General features: G+C 41.3%; 1 protein-coding gene across 2 annotated transcripts; it reads left to right on the plus strand.

The window, feature by feature from the left end:
• Positions 1–5371: 5371 nt before the first annotated feature.
• On the plus strand, positions 5372–22656 carry LOC123765803 (uncharacterized). 2 transcript variants are annotated; one of them, XM_069307420.1, is made up of 5 exons: positions 5372–5505; positions 11450–15098; positions 17460–17672; positions 18190–18404; positions 20330–22656. In XM_069307420.1, exons 2-4 carry the CDS (start codon positions 12506–12508, stop codon positions 18354–18356), a joined length of 2973 nt encoding a protein of 990 aa, XP_069163521.1. In that variant the 5' UTR covers positions 5372–5505; positions 11450–12505; the 3' UTR covers positions 18357–18404; positions 20330–22656. The 2 variants fall into 2 exon arrangements, with proteins under 2 accessions (XP_069163521.1, XP_069163522.1); XM_069307421.1 differs by having other exon boundaries at positions 5378–5590.
• The last annotated feature ends 113 nt before the right edge of the window (positions 22657–22769 follow it).

Raw genomic sequence — 22769 nt, forward strand, 5'->3', positions numbered from 1 at the left:
TATCGCACAATGGGTCCACTTGTTGCTATTGGAGGCTCTTCTGTCCAGAGTTAGTGCTCCAGTGATTATATCTTTAAGTGAACTGATTGTAGTGTCTAGTCAATATCTTGGTCAGCATGCACGCAGCAATCCCTTTTACCCTGATTTCACTCGACGATAGCTTGGTTTCTAGTCTTAGGTTCAGTATTTAGTCCCTCTGGGAACCCTCTGTTGTGACTCGCATTGCATCATTTGAATAACCTCAACGTTTGCCCACTGACCAGGAGAAAGAGTGAGTAAGGCAGGCGCTGCATAATCAACTATGGAACGAACGGCGTGTATGTAAAACATTCTTAACACTTTGTGTCCCGCTCCTAGACGGGGCCCTGTGATTGCTCTCATTATATTTAGTCGTGATTTTGCTTTCTCCTTCAGATATTGAATTTGCTTGTTGAATGTCATTTTAAAATCTATCCACACTCCGAGATATTGATATTGTGTAACCCACTGAAGGTTAATGTCTTGAATGCGTAGGTGCCTGTCTGGAGTGTTGCCGCCTAGTCTCATCGCCTTAGACTTCTGTGCAGATATTTTTAGCCCTAAAACGCTGCATTCAGATGTTACTTTATCTAATGCACCTTGTGCTTTATTTAGAAGTGAAGGACCTGTAATGACTAATGCTATATCATCAGCATAGCTTAGCAATTTAACCCCCTCTGTAAATGTCATGGTAACAAGGTTTTCCACAAGGATGTTAAAAAGACTAGGACTGAGGACTCCTCCTTGTGGAGTCCCATTCTCATGCAAGTGGTAGTCCGACACTTGTCCTTGCAACTTTACTCTGGCATACCTGTGACTTAGGTAATCTTGAATCCATGCTAGCATATTTCCCTTTACACCTTTCTTAACTAAGGTGTGTAAAATTGCTTGCGGGCTTGCAGGTTCGAATGCTTTTTCTAGATCAAGGAAGATCACTATAGCTGGACCCGAGTTAACTGTTCCTAGTAATGTTGCTATGCAGTTGGCAGTACCTACTCCTCTAGTGAAGCCAAATATGTGTTTATGAAGCTCTCCAGTCCTCCACAGTAGCCTATTTAAGACCATCCGTTTTGCAGTTTTACTAATGCATGATGTTAATGAAATGGGTCTGTAATTGCCAGGTTCTTTCGGCTTAGGAATCGGTATGATGTCTGCTTTCTTCCAAGAGGTCGGTAGTTTGCCTTGCTGCCAAGATGCATTGATGACGTCCAATATTCCTTATTCTCCAGCAGGACCTGCATGTGCGATCATTGAGTATGTAATGTTATCAGCACCTGGTGCAGTGTCCTTACCATAAATAACGATGGTCAGCTTACAGCCTCTGATTCTGCTATTGAGTTCAATAGGTTCTTCTCTTCCATTGGGTCATCCCTTGCAAATGATATTCCATCTTCCAGTACTGACGTTAAGGACTATCTTACAGGTAACTATCCATAGTCTCTGTACCTAAAGCCTACTAATTCCACTGACGTCAATGAGATAATCCTTTCTCTTAAAACCAAGTCTAGTGCCCTTGAGGAGATACCAACTTTAATTTACAAAAAAGCTTCCAGATCTTTAGCCCCTGCTATTGCATTGCTCTTCAACAAGTCACTTGAACTCCAAACCTTTACAGATATTCTAAAAAAAAAAGCGAGAGTAACCCCTGTCCACAAATGTGGTGATCTCACAGATGTTAACAACTACAGACCTATATCAATCCTGCCAAACTTGTCAAAAATATTCGAAAAACTAATCTACAAGCAGCTTTACTCTTATCTAGCCAAACGCAATATACTTAGCTCATGTCAATATGGCTTCAGACCTAAAAAAAAAAGCACTGACGATGCACTTATTAGTATGATTAACTTGATTCATGCAGCTCTTGATAATAATGAGTTCCCTGTTGGGTTATTTGTGGACCTGCATAAGTCCATCTTTGGCTAACTGCCAACAAAGTCACCCTCAATATTGACAAAACTTTCTATATTTTGTTTGGCAATAAATCCTCTAATCAAATAAATCTCAGGACAAGCAATACCCAAATTTGTAACAAAATAGATGGCAAATTCCTTGGCGTTCTCATTGACCACAAGCTGAATTTCCAGGGACACATTCTAAATATATAAAAAAAAAAAGTTTCAAAAACTGTTGGCATTCTTTCTAAGATCAGATATTATGTACCTCGCCCTGCCCTGGTGACTCTCTATTACTCCCTCATCTATCCTTATCTCAACTACGGTATTTGTGCTTGGGGTTCTACTACCCAAAATCATTTACGTCCTCTAATTACTCAACACAAAGCTGCTATTAGGACAATATCCAAATCTGGCCCCAGACATCACTCGGTACCCCTACTCAAATCTCTGAATATGTGAGAAAAAATAAGTCACTGCACATCCTCTCATGTGTATTTTATATATATATATATATATATATATATATATATATATATATATATATATATATATATATATATATATATATATATATATATACATATATATTTTTCATAAAATTTGTGAGGATATATATATATATATATATATATATATATATATATATATATATATATATATATATATATATATATATATATATATATATATATATATATATATATATATATATATATATATATATATATATATATATGACAATGTCAGACCACGGAGGAAAAATGAAACAGGAAATTTCCTTAAGTACTTTCGTATATTAAATACATCTTCAGAAGGTGTATTCTGATACACCTTCTGAAGATGTATTTAATATACGAAAGTACTTAAGGAAATTTCCTGTTTCATTTTTCCTCCGTGGTCTGACATTGTCACATTCTTAATCACGTGTTTATTTTCGTGATATAAACACATATATATATATATATATATACCTTGGAAGGATGGTAAGCAAGTGGTATGGGACTACACGTGCGCTGCCACACTGGCCAGTACCTACCTCCACTACAGCACACGTGAAAGCGGTGGTGCTGCTTCTTTCAGGGAATCGCAGAAAATTATTAAATACAGAGGCCTAGCACACTGCTACAGCTTTGTTCCGATCGGCTCTGAGACCCTCGGTTCGTGGGGAAAATGTGCATTGAAGTTCCTGAAGGAATTGGGGGACAAATTGATCAGCGCTACAAAAGACCAGAGAGCAAAAAGTTTCTTGTTCCAGCGTCTCAGTGTTGCGATTCAGAGGGGAAATGCCTGTTGCGTCTTGGGCACTAAGTCCAACTTCAGAGGAATTCGAAGAAGTGTTTGACTTGCAACAATGATCGAACCCGTCTGTGACATTCATCAATGTTTCCCATTGTTGTGTTTTTCAAGAGATCCATAACCTTTAAGCACCTTTTTGCATTATTATTTTTGTATCAACCCATGTATATCTTGTAACCATCAAATGCATAATAAAGCACAAAAAATATTTAAGGAAGGGGGTGGTAGGAGAAAAGCACACAGAAACTGTATTGGAGGGGATCTAAACATTCCCTCTAATGCGTTATGCGTGGTTTCCTCCGAGGCTATGGGTCCCCCTTCTTCCAGCTAGAGGTGGTACTCCCTTCCTATTTTATATATATATATATATATATATATATATATATATATATATATATATATATATATATATATATATATATATATATATATATATATATATATATATATTTATATATATATATATATATATATATATATATATATATATATATATATATATATATATATATATATATATATATATATAAAACGCTGAACTGTAATGTCAATCCTGACCTTAAAAGCTTCATTGAAGGTTGTAACAGAACCCATGAGCACCACACCAGAAACAAATACAGTTTTGATATTCCAAGAGTACGACTTAATCAAACTAGAAATGCTCTACAAATCAAGGGACCCAGAATGTGGAATGACCTTCCCAATCATGTTAAAGACTGTACCTCTCTCAACCAGTTTAAGATAAAAACTAAGCACTACCTAATAAATTCCCTGTAACCTACCTTACCCCTATATTGTCAACCTATGTCTGTTATTTTTAAACAACGCTGTTTGTCGACCTAATTGTATTTGTGCTGCTTTTTCTGCCATGTTCCCCCTTTTTTATTTTTACTTTTTCTCAACACATTTTATACATTTGTTTCAATTAGTATTAAGTTTTAGTCTTAAATGTTTTTCCTGCCCGAAACGCTTTGCGTAATAGTGGCTTTAGGCATTGTATGTACTAGCTCTATCTATAAATCTATCAATTTTTGTATCACCTCTTGTATGTATGTACTTTACCTGAATAAACATTTGAATTTGAATTTGTGTATTCACCTAGTTGTGCTTGCGGGGGTTGAGCTCTGCTCTTTCGGCCCGCCTCTCAACTGTTACTAACTACTATTTTTATCCCCACACACATACACACCCCAGGAAGCAGCCCGTGACAGCTGAATAACTCCCAGGTACCTATTTTACTGCTAGGTAACAGGGGCATTTCGGTTATCTTGAGAGGATTTCGGGGCTTTAGTGTCCCCGCGGCCCGGTCCTCGACCAGGCTTCCACCCCCAGGAAGCAGCCCGTGACAGCTGACTAACACCCAGGTACCTATTTTACTGCTAGGTAACAGAGGCATAGGGTGAAAGAAACTCTGCCCACTGTTTCTCGCCGGCGAACGGGATCGAACCCAGGACCACAGGATCACAAGTCCAGCGTGCTGTCCGCTCGGCTCCCATCGGTTAAAGAAACTCTGCCCATCGCTTCTCGTCAGCGCCGGGAATCGAACCCGGGGCCATAGGATCACGTGTACAGCGTGCTACCCACACAGCCACCGGCGCCACATGTTATGTTATGTATGTTATAGTTGTTGCAAACTGTCCATGTACTGGTAAAAAACGCAAATGTATTATTGGTTTGATAAACAATAATTTATCCAAGTTTAAAGAAAAGTAGAAGTCAAAACTAGAATGGGTTTTAAATGTGGTTTAAATGTACAGATTGTGCAACAATCTGTACGATACTCTGTGACGTCTTGTGCAACACTGTACGATACTGTGACATTTTGTGCAACACTGTACGATACTGGGACGTCTTGTACAATAATCTGTGACGTCTTGTGCAACAATCTGTACGATACTCTGTGACGTCTCGTGCAACAATCTGTACGATACTCTGTGACGTCTCGTGCAGAGTTGCCAGCCGAAAGATTGTCAATAACAAGGCTATATGGAACATTAACTTCCCAACCTAGTTGCTCTAAACTACCTATAATGATAACTAACTTTACTTATCTTATAATAATGAGAGTCCCAATACTAAATAATTGATTTACAACTTTAATAAAGGTGTTAGTTTGATGAAGAAGTTTTCCTAGATAATACGAGAGAGACTCAGTGCCGCCCGAACCTCGGGACGATGAGGAGGTGGGTGTTAGTGCTCTCGTCTCTCACCTCACCCACCTACTATACTCCCTGGGTGTGCGCCCTTGTACAGGACACGTACAGGTTCAGGGGTTGACGGTGACACTGTGGAGGTAATTATTGGGTGCCGTGATTGACCGTTGTCGCCTGGGGTTGCCAGTTTGAGTGTTGATGCAGCTGGGAGCTGTGAATCACAGTGTAAGAGCAACGTCATTGAGGGCCATTGTTATGTACTCGCCTAGTTGTGCTTGCAGGGGTTGAGCCTCGGCTCTTTGGTCCTGTCATTCAACTGGTGTACAGAATCTGGAGCCTATTCGGCTCTATCAAATCTTCATTTGAAACTGTATGTGAAGTCTGTCATAGCAATATCAGTATGGAGTCTGTGTGTGTTTGTGAGTTCTCACCTATTTGTGCCTGCAGGATCGAGCATTGGCTCTTGGATCCCGCTTTTCTAGCCACCGGTTCTTTACAGTAATGACTCCGGTCCCACTTCCCTATCATACCTAGTTTTAAAACTAGTTTTTAATACCTAGTTTTTCGGGCTTGCCCGAAACGCTATGCGTACTAGTGGCTTTAAGTACTGTATGTACTGCCTCTCTCTCTTTAAATCTAACAGAAAGTTTGTGCTGTAACGCTGCAACTATGTATGTACTGTTCCTAAGTAAATTATTATTATTATTATTATTATTTATTATTATAACTATGAGTAGTGATTATTTCCACAATGTGCTCCTTTATTTCACTCCATTTCCCAACTACTATCACACTAATAGAAAACTTTTTCTACTATCTCTATGACATATCTGATTTTCCAGCTTTCATCCATGCTTCCTGGTCTGTTGGTATTCCGTGTGAACATTTCGTTTATTTCCATTCTGTCAATCTCCCCTAATTATTTTGTATGCAGCGATCATATCTCTCCACTTCATCCTTTTTATTCTAGTATCGTAAGGCACAGTTCCTTCAGGAGCTCTTCATACCCCATCCCTCGTAATTCTGGGACGAGTCTCGTCGCAAATTTCTGAACCTTTAACAGTTTCTTTATATGCTTCTTCAGATGGGGACTCCATGATGAGGCGGCATACTCTAAGACTGGCCTCACGTAGGCAGTGTAAAGCGCCCTAAATGCCTCCTCACTTAGGTTTCTGAATGATGTTCTAACTTTTGCCAGTGTAGAGTACGCTCCTGTCGATATTCTATTTATATATGTCTCAGGAATTAGATTTGGTGTTACGTCCACTCCCAGGTCTCTTTCTCGAATCATTACAGGTAGGTAGTTTCCCTTCATTGTGTACTGTCCCTTTGGTTTCCTGTCACCTAGTCCCATTTCCATAACTTTACACTTGCTGTGTTAAATTCCAGTAGCCATTTCTCTGACCATCTCTGCAGCTTGTTCAAGTCCTCTTAGAGGATCCTACAATCCTCAACTGTTACAACTCTTCTTATTAATTTCGCGTCATTCGCGAACATCGACATGTAGGACTCGACTCCTGTAGACATATCGTTCATGTTTAAAAACAGAATTGGTCCCAGCACCGATCCTTGTGGGACTCCACTCGTTACTGTTCGCCAGTCCGACTTCTCGCCCCTTACCGTAACTCTTTGGCTCCTTCCTGTTAGGTAGTTCCTTATCCATGATAGGGCCTTTCCGCTTACTCTTGCCTGCCTCTCAAGTTTGAACAGCAGTCTCATGCATGTGCAGTTCTGTGTGTGTGTGTGTGTGTATTTACTACTTGTTTATGTCTGCAGAATATACCTATTAGCTCTTGGACCCCGCCTTTCTTACCAATCTATTTCTCCTCTATTATGACTACTACATATATTTCTCTCTAACACACACACAGATACCAGGAGGAGTCAGTTTCCACCACATCACTGCTTACACTGCTTAATGCATTCCATTTGTTAACTTCTCTGACCCAAAAAGTTCTTTTTCTAATTTCTCTGTGGTTCATTTGGGCACTCAATTTCCACCTGTGTCCCTTAGTGCGTGTGCCCCATATGTTAAATAAACTGTCTTTATCGACCCAATCAATTCCTCTAAGAATTTTGTATGTGGTGATCATGTTTTCCCTAAATCTTCTGTCTTCCGGTGATGTGAGGTTTAGTTCCTGTAGTTTCTCTTCATAGCTCATACCCCTCAGCTCGGGTATTAGTTTGGTGACATACATAACTCTGTACTTTCTTCTATTTAGTCTTGTGCTGGATGAGATACGGACTCCATGCTGGAGCTGCATACTCCCAGATTGGTCTGACATATTCCGTGTATATAAGGTTTTCAATGATTCCTTACACAAGTTTCTAAAGGATGTTTTTATGTTGACAAGCATGGCATATGATGCTGATGTTATCCTCTTGATGTGGGCTTCAGGGGACAGGTCTGGCATGATATCAATCCCCAGGTTTTTTCCATTCTCTGATTATTGAAGAATTTCATCTCTCAAATGATACCTTGTATCTGGGCTCCTGCTCCCTGCTCTTATCTTCATTACTTTACAGTTGCTCGAGTTAAACTCTTACAGGCATTTATTCGACCATTCCTTTAGTTTGTCCAGGTCATATTGAAGCCTCATGCTGTCCTCTGTCTAAATCCTTCTCATAATTTTGGCATCAGCAAACATTGAGGGGCCTATACCCTCTAGAAGATCATTTTCATATATCAGAAACAAGATAGGTCCGAGTACAGAGCCCTGTGGGACTCCACTGGTGACTTCACGCCAATCTGAGGTCTCACCCCTCACAGTAACTCTCTACTTCCTACTGCTTAGGTACTCCCTTATCCACTGGAGCGCCCTATTAGTTTCTCTTTCCTGTTTCTCCAACATATGCACCATCCTCTTATGTGGGACTGTCAAAGGCTTTCAGACAGTCCAAGAAAATGCAGTCCGCCCATCCTTCTCTTTCTTGCTTAATGCGGTCAGATGAGAAGTAGATGTTACTTTTACATTTTGCATTAGGGTTAAAAGTAACATTATTTCAGGTTAACTGCATTAAGAAACAAGATAAAGATTGTGTAGCTTTCATTACGTCAAGATAGCAGTCAAGATTAGCAGTCTTCGTGGCGTAGTGGTAAGACGCTCGCCTGGCGTTCCGCGAGCGCTTTCTCATGGGTTCGTATCCTGGCCGGGGAGGATTTACTGGGTGCAAATCCTTAACTGTAGACTCTGTTTAACCCAACAGTAAAATGTGTACCTGGTTGTTAAACGATTCTTCGTGGGGTTCGTATTCCAGGGAACGTAGGATTATGGCAGCCCATCCTCCGAATAGACAGTACGTTTTCATACTAAATGTAAAAAGTACAATCCAGACTGTCGGCATAGTACAAAAATACACTTAATCGCCAGTATCGCACCAAAATATTGTGAATATTAGAGTTCACCTGTAAAACTGTATAGAAAACCACGACCTAACCTAACCTTTGGGAGTGTAATTACCTAAGTGTAGTTACAGGACGAGAGCTACGCTCGTGGTGTCCCGTCTCCCAGGCACTCTTTGCCATATAATGCTTTGAAATTACTGACGGTCTTGGCCTCCACCACCTTCTCACTTAACTTGTTCCAACCGTCTACCACTCTGTTTACAAAAGTGAATTTTCTTATATTTCTCCGGCAGCTTTGTTTCGTTAGTTTAAATCTATGACCTCTTGTTCTTGAAGTTCCGGGTCTCAGTAATTCTTCCCTATCAATTTTATCGATTCCTGTTACTATTTTGAACGTAGTGATCATATCGCCTCTTTTTCTTATATCTTCTAGTTTTTGCATATTTAATGCCTCTAACCTCTCCTCGTAGCTCTTGCCCTTCAGTTCTGGGAGCCACTTAGTGGCATGTCGTTGCACCTTTTCCAGTTTGTTGATGTGCTTCTTAAGATATGGGCACCACACAACTGCTGCTTATTCTAGCTTTGGTCTAACAAAAGTTGTGAACACTTTCTTTAGCATTTCTCCATCCATGTATTTAAAAGCAATTCTGAAGTTAGAAAGTGTAGCATAGGCTCCTCGCACAATGTTCTTAATGTGGTCCTCAGGTGATAGTTTTCTATCTAGAACCACCCCCTAGATCCCTTTCTTTATCAGAATTCTTTAAAGATTTCTCACATAATATATAGGTTGTGTGAGGTCTATGTTCTCCTATTCCACATTCCATAACATACCATTTATTCACATTAAATTCCATTTGCCAAATGTTGCTCCATATACTTATTTTGTCTAGGTTGTCTTGAAGAGCATGACAGTCATCTAGGTTTCTTATCTTCCCTTTTATCTTAGCATCATCAGCAAACATGTTCATATAATTCTGTATTCCCACTGGTAGATCGTTTATGTAGACAATAAACATCACTGGTGCAAGAACTGAACCCTGTGGTACTCCACTCATGACATTCCTCCAATCCGATACCTTGCCTCTGATTACTGCCCTCATTTTTCTGTCAGTTAGGAAATTTTTCATCCATGTTAGAAGCTTACCTGTCACCAATCCAATATGTTTCAGTTTCCAGAACAGTGTAGGAGGACAAGCATGTAAATAGCAATTATTGCTTCTTAATTACAATTAGTACTTAACCAACAGCTATATTGATATTAAAATTTTATAAAACTAATAAAACAAAACTAAAATCTTTCAATAAATTATAAAGTAACTCAGGATATTTTCAAAATTTGTATAAAATCTGTATTGTTTAATAAAACTGAAAAAGAAATTCTTTATATTTAAAACTTTGTTTATATAGCATTGAACACTAAAACTTGAATCTAAAAATTTTGAGTGTATTGACAGAAAAAGAAGAGGATATATGGGGAGGTAAATGTAACAGCACAATAAGCGTAATTATGTACTATACAGTCAGGAATGTACTTATTACGTGTACTAGTGGCTGTACGACAATGTACCGACGCTTGTATATATCAAAAAATAAAAGATGGCAAGTAAAAGTTTGTTTACATCTACAACATGAAGATAAGAAGTAAACGTTGTTTATATTCTCTTCTGTTAAGTTCAGAAGTAAAATAAACTTCACTTGTCTGTCTGTCTTTCTGTCTCTTCTTTCCTATCCATCTCTATGTCTCTTATAATTGATGAAAGAAACAAGCAATAAAATAGTCCCCATTAGTGGGTGGTGGGCCGGGCGGGAGCCAGGCGGTGTCCCATTGGCTTTGAGAAAGGGGGCGGGGCTTTTTAGAGGATAACGGCTGGGTTTGAATTTCTGTTGTCACTCTTTATGACCAGAGTACGATGAGTAAAATATTTTTATTACTTTTTTTTGTCAAAGTATTAAAGGAAATGAGCATTGGTGCCACAGGTGTTACTAGTTGTATTCACCTAATTGTGCTTGCGGGGGTTGAGCTCTGGCTCTTTCGGCCCGTCTCTCAACTGTCAATCAATCAACTGATTTGTTCACACACACACACACACACACACACACACACACACACACACACACACACACACACACACACACACACACACACACACACACACACACGCACACTCACACACAGGACGTATCCCATATCAGCTGTCTATCTCCCAGGTACCTATTTATTGTTAGGTGAACAGTGGCATCAGGGTGAAAGAAACTCTGCCTATGTTTTCGCCATCGCCGGGGATCGATCCCGAACCCTAGGATTAAGAATCCAGAGTGCTGTCCATTCAGCCACCAGGGCCCCTGACTGTGACACTGTTCCCTCTTGAATTCTGGCGACCCTGTTGGGCATGTACCCAACAGGAATCAGAGTGCAAAGTTAGGTGAAGCTGCTCAAGCATCTGGCCTGAGCATCTCCAACCTTATACAGACACACATTCCAAGTTATAGATACAGATTGTTTATTGTACTAAATATTAAATTAATAATTATCACGAAGTAATATGATCCTGAAATTGTTTTCCATTTATTTATTAATTTATGCATATACAAGAAGGTACATTGGGATTGTGAGGATACATAATATGGTAATTACAGTCTTGTAAAGCCACTAGTACGCGCAGCGTTTCGGGCAGGTCCTCAATCTAAGAAAATTTTATGAAAATTTAAATTTTTTTAACTTTTAAATTTATTTCCAGAAAATGTCAGGAATCCGATGGACTTTCTTAAGGCAGATGTAGATTCTGTTCAACACACGTTTGGAGGAGAAAAGGCAAGAGACCAACCGAGAAATATTATATTATCAAGTAACTTGTTTTGAAACAAGAGGAAGTGTAAGTTATGGAACATAATAATTCAGCGATCTGCATAAATATAATAATAAAATAAGATCTTATAGAAAAGAAATAAGATCTTATAGAAAGGAAATAACATCTTATAGAAAGAAATAAGATCTTATAGAAAGAAATAAGATCTTATGGAAAGGAAATAAGATCTTATAGACAGGAAATAAGATCTTATAGAATGAAATAAGATCTTATAGAAAGGAAATAAGATCTTATAGAAAGGAAATAAGATCTTATAGAAAGGAAATAAGATCTTATAGAAAGAAATAAGATCTTATAGAAAGGAAATAAGATCTTAGAGAAAGGAAATAAGATCTTATAGAAAGGAAATAAGATCTTATAAAAAGGAAATAAGATCTTATAGAAAGAAAATCTCATGTGATCTCATTTGTAAGATCTTATAGAAAGGAAATAAGATCTTACAGAAAGGAAATAAGATCTTATAGAAAAGAAAGACAACATGTATGTGCTCGTAGGACACAAAGTTCTCTCTCGTTACATGTAAATTTTCCTTCATGCTCTGGAGGGTTCTGTTATGACACTGGACCATATTTACAGTGAACAGCTAAATATGTTTTAAGTATCAAGGTGAAGAGATAAGTGTACTTATCAGAAAGCCCCACAACAGGAGGCAACAGAAGCCGCCGGGGTCTTCACACACCTAATGAAATGTCTTTCCTTAAGTATGGTATTCACGGCACATGAGGAAATCATTGATATATATATTTATTGGATAAAGTTTTGAGATTTGTGATTTTTTTTACAAATTTACTCTGTTTCAAAACAATGAAATTCATTAAATACTATCTGGTCATTTGTAAAGCTATTGGACAACAATTCACTTTGCAAATAACAAAATTCTAGCGAGGATTCACCGAGAGCTGTTCTGAGCAAATTATAAAATCCAACATGGCCGCCCTGACGCCAGCCGAAGTAGTCCAAGAGGAAGATCTCAACAGATTACGGTATGAGCTGGCTGTGACTAAGGCCGGACGAGATGCACTAGGTAGTGTGTTTGTGTGGTTGTACCAGGGAAGCTACCCAATAAATACGCACTTCACTCAGACCCTTGGGTTCACTAATGCCGACTACAAGAAGGCCTTCAATACTCACCAGCGGCACAGCCTCGACAATTCCATCGACGTCACTACTGTAAATACATTTGATATCACCTTATTATACAGCTTATTGCAACGCGTGTGTGGTCTGGCAGATACTAATGACCCCAAGTGGACCACTCGCGGGCCATCGCTCGAACACCTCATTCATAAGTTGAAACAACACCGAAACACGTTGGCACATAAACACGTGAAGATGACGGAGCACGAGCTCAAGACAACGCTAACTGAGCTTAGTGACTTACTGAAGGAGATGTTGAGTGTGGCCGGCGCCCGGGGTGGGAGAGACAGCCAGGAAGTGGACCAGGTGATCAAGGATGTCACCGAGTATATTGAAGGACTGCCAAAAAAGATCAGAGAATCACTGGATCCCACGGATCCGACACACTTGGATCAGCTTCACGAGGAGATTAAACTCTTCAAAGCACAAATAATAGAAGAGGTTAAGCAGAACAGCAAGCAGGAGCTAACTGATGGGTACCGACAGCTGTACCAGATCGAGCCCGCACCCTGGCTCCTGCTCAACATTAAACACGACCCAAGTCACACCTTCACAAAACTGCAGCTTGTTCAAGACTCCACAATAGGTGTACGACCTTCCCACACACCTAAGGTTCAGGACATCGAATATGAAGACCTCTTGACTATCAGACGAGAGGACGGAAGACTGCCTCAGTGTGTCCTCCTGACGGGGGAAGGTGGTATGGGCAAGACAACTTTACTCAAGCTCATCCTTGAGAAGTGGGTAAGGGACCCTTTGGCCATACATCACCTCGACACTGTGGACCTTGTTTTCTATGTATTGTGCAGAGACAGACATCTTAATACTATCGATGATATCATCAACAATTTGCTGCCTCAAACATTGCTCAACTCAGATGTTGACTTCCAGATGTTTAAGGAGATAATATTGAGCTTAAACATATTAGTCTTAATTGATGGCTACGACGAGGTCAATGAGAACTCAGAAAAGTTGCTGAAGGAGCTGTTGCCTCTCCCTGGCATGAATGTGAAGCTTGTGATAACTACACGTCCAGGCTGGGATCAAGACCTCTCACTGCTCATCCCGTCCAACAAAACTCGCTACAACATACTCGTCTTGGGCATAAGTCCAGAACATCGTTTAAAATACGTCAACAGAATCATCAATGCACTGGAGACTGACAAGAGCAAGCAAAAAGCCACCGAAGACAGGTTTACACAGAGGCTGGAGAAGATGAGTGAGTTACTTGGAGATTACCTCAACACACCACTCACCTTGACCTTGCTGGCGCTCCTGTGCGTCGAGACTCCAGAAGATTTTAAGAAGCTCACCACGAGCACCGAAGTCTACGAACAGATCCACAACTTCATAACCGAGAAGCTAATATCCAGACTCAAGATCAAACAAGTGGAAGACCCCGAAGACAAATGTGACGAGTTCTTGTTATTCTTTGAAGAGATCAGTTTACGAGGGATCGTGAGGAAGGAGTTTGATCTCCAGCCGGACACGGTAAAAGAGATTAAGTTGAAATGTAAAGCTCTGAAGCTCCCACACGAGGAGGTCTTGTCCAACTACTTTACAAGAACCAGTTCTCGTCGAGGTCTCAAACTGGTGTGGGTTTATGGTTACTTTCACTCCAGATACCAGGAGTACTGTGCCAGCAAGGCCCTGCTCGCGCAGTTGTTGAAGGCAGACAAGGAGAGAGGCGGCCAACCAGCGCGTAGCCATTACATAGATGGATGGAGGAAACCAAACCTATTACATGATGTTATGTTAGAGGGAGAAGGCAAGACGCATGATGGGGTAATTAGTAATCATGCCAAATACCAGAACGTCTTAATCAATATTACAGGTGTAATGATTGCCCGTAAATTGGAACACAAATTTGCCTCTCAGGTAATTGACATGGCAAAACCCGAAGATGAGGTGTTAAAGCACATAGTCGAGTCCCACATGAATGAGCACATCATCGAAGCCGTCGTCAAGGAGCTGTCTGACCAAAATCACTGGGATATAAAAAATGCTAATTCATGTGACGTCCTGCCACTTGTTCTTAACAAGATGACCCTTAAACCTAGGAGTCTTTCTATTGTCATCAACAGTAAACCACAACTCAGCCAGATCAGTCCTCTTATGTCAGTGCTAGTTAAAAGGAAAATCATTCTATCATTATTTCTCTTTTACCACCACAATGAAAATGACGAATTCTCAGACGTATATTTGGAAACTTTGACAGCGCCGGGAAGCGAATGTATCTTGAAGGAGTTTGCTGGCCACCTGTCTGAGAAAGCCGTTCCCAGCTTGCCAGACAGCATAGTCAGTCTATACCTGAGTGTCACTCTACAGGAGCTGCCCATCCTTCTAGATCACATGCCACATCTTCCAAACGTCAAAAACTTTTGTGAGTATTGTCATCATCATTTATTCTCTATACTTCTGTGCATGACTTACTAGCAATAAGAACAGTATGTATTTCTTTACTTAGGTTATATATATATATACCTACACATTTACTAAGGCCAAATATTGTTTATAAGGATGGTAAACTTTACTTTGATATATTTATTTATTTATATACAAGATACATTGGGTTTATGAGAGTACATAGCATTGACGTTGTTACATCCGTGTAAAGCTACCAACATGCATAGCATTTTGGACAGGTCCTTAATCTAACAGATAATTTTAAGTAGGTAATTTCTAGCAAAATTTAAAGAATATTATTAACAGGTACATTGTAAGAAAATTTGATGACAATTTATATGTATATTGTAGGATAAATTGAGCATTATTAATAGATACATTATAGTAAAATTTGCGTTCAAAATAACAACCACGATATAAGATGAAAGGAGTGATTACAGTGGTGAAGTTGTATGGCTTAGGAACACATATTGGGGGATTGGGTAGGATCAGGTCCCAGGGTTGACAGAACCCTAGAACCTGAGACACAGCATCAGGTCCTGGGGTTGACAGAACCCTAGAACCTGAGACAGCATCAGGTCCTAGGGTTGACAGAACCCTAGAACCTGGGACACAGCATCAGGTCCTAGGGTTGACAGAACCCTAGAACCTGGGACACAGCATCAGGTCCTAGGATTGACAGAACCCCAGAACCTGGGACACAGCATCAGGTCCTGGGGTTGACAGAACCCTAGAACCTGGGACACAGCATCAGGTCCTAGGATTGACAGAACCCTAGAACCTGAGACACAGCATCAGGTCCTAGGGTTGATAGAACCCTAGAACCTGGTACACAGCATCAGGTCCTAGGGTTGACAGAACCCTAGAACCTGGGACACAGCATCAGGTCCTAGGGTTGACAGAACCCTAGAACCTGGGACACAGCATCAGGTCCTAGGGTTGACAGAACCCTAGAACCTGGGACACAGCATCAGGTCCTAGGGTTGACAGAACTCTAGAACCTGGGACACAGCATCAGGTCCTAGGGTTGACAGAACCCTAGAACCTGGGACACAGCATCAGGTCCTAGGGTTGACAGAACCCTAGAACCTGGGACACAGCATCAGGTCCTAGGGTTGACAGAACCCTAGAACCTAGGACACAGCATCAGGTCCCAGGCTCTCCGACCTAACTCACCCACACACAACAAGAAAACAAAACCGTATCACAGGAGATAGGTCATGACAAGAAACCATTGGATTGCCTAGGAACAAGCACCAGGCACCGAGCAACGTGTCTGGCGCAACTGATTCAAGCTCAACAAACCACAATGTTGGACAGAAAACAGGAGATGCTTTTTCACCCATAGTGTTGTAAACCCGTGGAACCACCTACCCGCCGAAGCCATAAACGCCAAAATCCTGCTGAATTTTAAAATACAGCTGCAAAAGATCATCAGGGCAAATGGGGGGACCTTTGACAAACCCCCGGCTTCCTGTCCTCATCGAGGCCACTAGTATTAGTGGCCCTCAGGTAAATTCAGGATCTGGGAAAACCCCCATAGCAAACAAAAATGGTCCGTGACAGCCTCAAAATGCCCCACGCACTCAAGGAGTGATGGAAGGGCTGGGAGAAGCACACGAAAAGATGAGGAAGGAGGCCCATGGTGAATAAGGTACAGAGCACCCAAACGCTTCGCCACCAAGACGTTTAGTTCACCCAGGACAACAGCTGTGGAGTGCTCGATCCCAAGGAGGGCTACCAACACACAAGCACAGGCAAACCCAACAAAATATGGTTACTATATGGCACAGACTATATGGTTATTAAATGTTGTGTAAGCGGGAGGATGGACTGTCTTATTGTGCCTTCATTGTTTACTCTCTCCCACCAATGAGAGCAGGAGATACATCCCAGTGTTTATCACGTCCACCAATGAGAGCAGGAGATACATCCCAGTGTTTATCACGTCCACCAATGAGAGCAGGAGATACATCCCAGTGTTTATCATGTCCACCAATGAGAGCAGGAGATACATCCCAGTATTTATCATGTCCACCAATAAGAGTAGAAGATACATCCAAGTGTTTATTATGTCCACCAATGAGAGCAGGAGATACATCCCAGTATTTATCATGTCCACCAATAAGAGTAGGAGATACATCCAAGTGTTTATTATGTCCACCAATGAGAGCAGGAGATACATCCCAGTGTTTATCGTGGCTACCAATCAGAGTAGGAGATACATCCAAGTGTTTATTATGTCCACCAGTGAGAACAGGAGATACATCTTAGTGTGTCTGAAGGTTTTGTTTTGATTTTGAATTGAGCAATATAACATACAAATGTGCACCTACAGATATTATACTGGATGCCACGGGCGACATCATGGACCCAGCCACCCTGGCCAGACTGCCATATTCACTCCTCTATCTACGTTTGTCAGTAATTCGCTGCCTCACAGATGACAGCCCTGACATCGACTGGTGCTGCGACTTGGCTCGTCAACTGTGTCCCGAATCCAGTAAAGGGTTCTATTTTGAAATTGATTTCGCTGATACTCACCTCACTAGTAAGTATAGTCTTAATAACTATGATATCTTGAGTGTGTGGAAGACTAGAATCCCTCAGAGTTGACGCTAAAACCTTCAGTGTCTTTATATTACATTAGTTTGTTTTGTTGTAATGGTTCAAGAATAGCCTAGGGGGCGGTTTAGCCTCACGTGATAGTAGAGCAAATTATATTTCGCTGATTTTAGCGTTTGCTGTATGAGTTAGTCAGGTCTAACCAGTTAGTCAGATCTACCAGTCTCCGTGGTGTACTGGTAAGACACTCGCCTGGCGTTCCGCGAGCGCTTTGTCATGATTCGTATCCTGGCCGGGGAGGATTTACTGGGTGCAAATCCTTAACTGTAGCCTCTGTTTAACTCAACAGTAAAATGTGTACTTGGTTGTAACAACGATTCTTCGCGGCGGGGATCGTATTCCAGGGACCTGCCCGAAACGCTACGCGTACTAGTGGCTGTACAAGAATGTAACAACTCTTGTATATCTCAGGTGTGTGCCTCATTATGCTCTCCCGTCTGCAGGTGTTGGTGTGGAGAGCCTAGCACGAAGCCTCCACCAGAAGGGCATCACCACTGATGGCCTTTCTGTCTATACCAAGGACTCGCTTCCCCAGGAGGATGAAGATCGCCTCAAGGAGCTTGGTGACTCACTTGGCCTCGGACTTCTTTCATGTCTAGAAGCGAATTGAGAGCCAAAAAGTATTCACAATATGCATGTGTGATGACACATCTATGAGGTAGGTTTGGTGTGCATGTATCATGGTAACTATACATGTGTAATATTGTTGCATGGGGTGAACACAAATTACAATTTCACAGAGGCTAGGAGGCACTGTGTCCCTCCAGCCTGGATCCTCTTGTTTATTATGGACTGCAAGATAGTTAACTACCTTCAGCTCGCTCCACACCAGTTTTAAAGTACCCACATCAGTACCCACAATGAAGACCAGTCATGGGAGTCAACTTCGTAGTATTACTAAGATTTTGATTCTTGCCGCCGGAGGCGGCTAGTTTATTGTGCATCCCATACCCATCCTGTGAGCGGTAGCGCAAAAAGCATTACAGAGGGCACAAAAGGTCTTTATCAGACCTCATCTTAGATTATTACATAAACAATTTCATCTATCCTTCACACCTTATAGTTACAATGTTAGCTAGTTACAGAGAAAATGCTATTTCAAGAGCTATACATTTAGAGTAAGTCATTATACATTAATGGTAGGTTTTATCGCTGATACATAATAGTTTGACCAATAGAGATAGTCATAGGGTAGCTTCTGTTTATTATTAGTCTTCACAATACACTACTTGTTTCTTCATCTCATACGTCGTTTATCTACTGGAAGCGAAATGTGGATACAGTGCAAGGATTTCAGGTAATTTATCCATGGTAATATGATAGGTTGCCATATCATACAGAGTGAGCTTAGATTTATCTCTAAATGGCTCAATTTTACTACAATGCAAGATATAGTGTTCGAGTGTGTGTCCCTGTCTTTGTCCACACACTTTACACTTTACTCCTTGACTTCACTTCATCTAGATCCCTATACAAGCCGAACTGCCAGAGATACTTGTATCCAAGTCTTATACGAGCTGTAACAACATCTGTTAGTCTACTGACTTTGTTACTTGCCCCATACACATGTTTTACTTCACACATTTCATTGTGACGAACAATGGATGTGCTAGTTCCAGTTTGCACAGTTCTACTTTCTTCAAATCCATCCAGTAGTTCTTGTCTAATGACACTTTTAAGGGAACTATTTGATAACTCAAGATTCCGTTCAATACTGTCTTTATTTACTGCAGCCTTAGCAAGGGCGTCAACTTTGTCATATTCCTGCAGGCCAATGTGAGAAGGAATCCACAACATTTTTATATATACCCTCTTGCTCAGTATTCTTATATATCTACGTCTAGCTTCCAAGACAAGCACGTTATTACTTGATTGCAAACTGTTTATTGCTCGTAGTGAGGAAAGGGAGTCGGAAATAATTAAGCTGTCTACTTCAGTATTGTCAATAATTTCGAGTGCTACCAGTATTGCTACCAACTCGGCTTGCATTGTGGATGCCCAGTTACTAATTCAGATATTCCTTTGAATTGTGCTGCCATCGGGCTGATGAGCAATAACAGCACTTCCTGCCCTCCCTGTAGCTGTATTGAGTGATCCGTCAGTGTATATGGTCTGTGCTATGTTGTTTTCAGTTTGTATATTGTGAATGTGTTCTATGGTGTTTAATTTAGCAGCAAGCTGAGCATGAGGGTTGCTTGTGATTAGTTTCTTGGTGGAGTATGCAGGGGTCAGGATGTCAAAAGATACTATCTGCCAGGGTGGAAGGAAGTGCTGTACTCTTTCATCTGTATATACATCGTGCAGTCCCATCATTTTAAGAAATAACCATCATCATGGCGTGCTATTTCACCAACCTCTAGAGTAGTCTCGTGGATCTCTCTGCAGGTTCAACAGACCTTGACATCACGTGTGTGCACTCCTGGTCGACGTTGGCTTACTACTCCTGGTCGACGTTGGCCTGCTACTCCTGGTCGACGTTAGCTTGCTACTCCTGTGTGCTTGGAAAACTTATTAATGCTCTCATGATCATTACATCAAATAGGACATCAATCAGAGAATAATATCCTTACTATTTGATTCCAGGGAACTCAAAAGGAGAGACTTCCGGCGAGCGACTGCCACGGTACACAATCCAAGACCTTTTCAGAGTGCTGTTTAAGACCGAGACGTATCAACCACGTTGAGCTAATTCCCGATACACAAATGGCACCTTTATAGCTGCCTGGAGAAAGTAATTATTTTATTCGTTCTTAGGCCTATCACTTTTGAATATAGGGAATTGGTATGTAAGCTGAAAATTGTCCTTTTCACCGTGCCAGCATCCAAGGTTTGTTCGAGGAGACCCGCGCTGTGTGTTCTGCATATATCCTGTTGATCCATTCTCATGGAATGTTTAGTTCCCTTCGTATCGGCCCTGCCGAAGTGGGTGCGTACAATGTTGGTATTATCACTCTATCATGTTGTTACATTTATTATTTGTATGAATTACCGATTGTCATTCCGTTAATGCCAGTTTCATTTCTGCATTGCTGAGAATCCTGTCCGGATATCTTCGTTTAGAAAAAAAACTCGAGAGATCATTTAGCACCTTCTCTAGTCTGTTACCCTCACTCGCTGTTCTTTTTAACCTTATTGCCAGTGAGTACAGTAGGGAGTGTTTGAATGATGGTGAGTGGCATGAATGTAGCTTGGAACTTTTATATGGATCCCCATCCGCACCCCATTGTTGTTATCTAGATACACATGTGTGTTTAAGAAGGCCAGCTCCGTTTCACTGCTTTCTAATGTAAAATTAAAATTCCCATGAACTCCATTAAAACAATAAAAAAAAATCTGAAGGTCTTGTTCACCTCCCTCGCTGTTATGCCAAAAAAAAGTCATTGCTGTATCTGCAGTAGATCAGGGGTAGTGCTGTTCTCTGAGCTCTGCCAACACGTACTCTCTGTACGCAAGTTTCCACCACTGAGATGCTGGTGCTTCCGTCTACTGCAGTGCATTTGATTTGCCTGTAAGCACTCCCATTGAAATGTAGCAACGTGTCTCTCATTATGTGTAATATACATTCTTCTAGCAGGGCTCTGGGTGGTGGTCTCCTGTCTGATGCCTCCTGCAGTTCTGCTTGGATTTGTCCCTTGAGTGTCGAAAAAGGTCGCAATCTACCGTGCCTCTCTGGGGAATGCTGGGGCACAAGGATACTTTGTCCAGAGGATGAAGGTCTGCCCCTAATGGAATAGGTTCCCTGTGGTTTTGTGATCTGGCCAGAAAGTCCATAACATCCTTTAGGCATTCCAGCAAGAGGCCCAAAAGGGCGTGAAGAGTGCCATGTGTATCAGATCTATGGGTCACGTTGACGCCCCACAGCCACTCAGTATGGGCCTTCCTGACCATGTGTGCATCTGGATTTAACAATTTATGTACTTTTGGCAGGACGTATGGTGGCGGTATTGCGTATGAAAATGCTATAAATACATCCCTGGCCGCTGCTGTCAGGAGTCCCTCTGTACCGTTTGTGTTGGAGTATATGGTCAGCACTTAGTTCCGACTTCTTGCGCGTTTCCCACTGCCTCTCCTGGAATTGTATAAACTGGTTTGTGGGAGCATCTAGTTGGTGGAGGCCTTCCCACCTGTAGTTCTCCTTGCCTCATACTGCCATTGTCGCCCCTTTGTCGGTTACTTTAATCACTATGTCCGTCCTATTGTTTAGTTCCATAAGGGCATCCCACTCTATCTTTCTGAGATTTTGCCAGACTTTACAGGGCAGGGTTTCTCCCAGGCGAATTTTGAGTTTAGTTTCGCAGGTAACTCAATTTTGAGTTACCTGCGCAGACGAGGAGTCACAATAACGTGGCAAAAATATATTGACAAAACCCCACACTAGAAAGTGAAAGGACGATGACGTTTCGGTCCGTCCTGGACCATTCTCACAATCGACTTGAGAATGGTCCAAGACGGACCGAAACGTCGTCGTCCCTTCACTTTCTAGTGTGTGGTTCGGTCAACATATTTCTGTACCTGTTTGTGTAGTTCCATGTGCTAGACTGTCCTCATCTACACCTTGCTCATCTATGCCTCTTGAAGGTGCAGTATAGTATAATTATTCTTATGGTCACACCTGTAAACATCTCTTACCAACACACTTGGTCCACAGAGGAGGGAGGGAACTATCAGGCCAAAGCGCCAAGCCATTATGACTATATAGCACTGGGAAGGGGTCAGGATAAGGATTTGGGATAAGACGGGGGCATGAATGGTGCCCAACCACTTATGGACGGTCGGGGATTGATCGCCGACCTGCATGAAGCGAGACCGTCGCTCTACCGTCCAGCCCATATGGTTGGCATGGCCCACACAGGAGCAGAAAGTCACTGTACAATATATAAGGATTTACTGGAAATAAATATTTACATATATTTACAGGGTTTTCATAACCTGTGTTTTACACATTGGGGAAGTAGTCACAACTGAATGACCAGGCTACTGGATGACCAGGCTACTGGATGACCAGGCTACTGGATGACCAGGC

This window comes from Procambarus clarkii, chromosome 60 (genome assembly GCF_040958095.1).
Source record: "Procambarus clarkii isolate CNS0578487 chromosome 60, FALCON_Pclarkii_2.0, whole genome shotgun sequence".
Taxonomy (NCBI): Eukaryota; Metazoa; Arthropoda; class Malacostraca; order Decapoda; family Cambaridae; genus Procambarus; species Procambarus clarkii.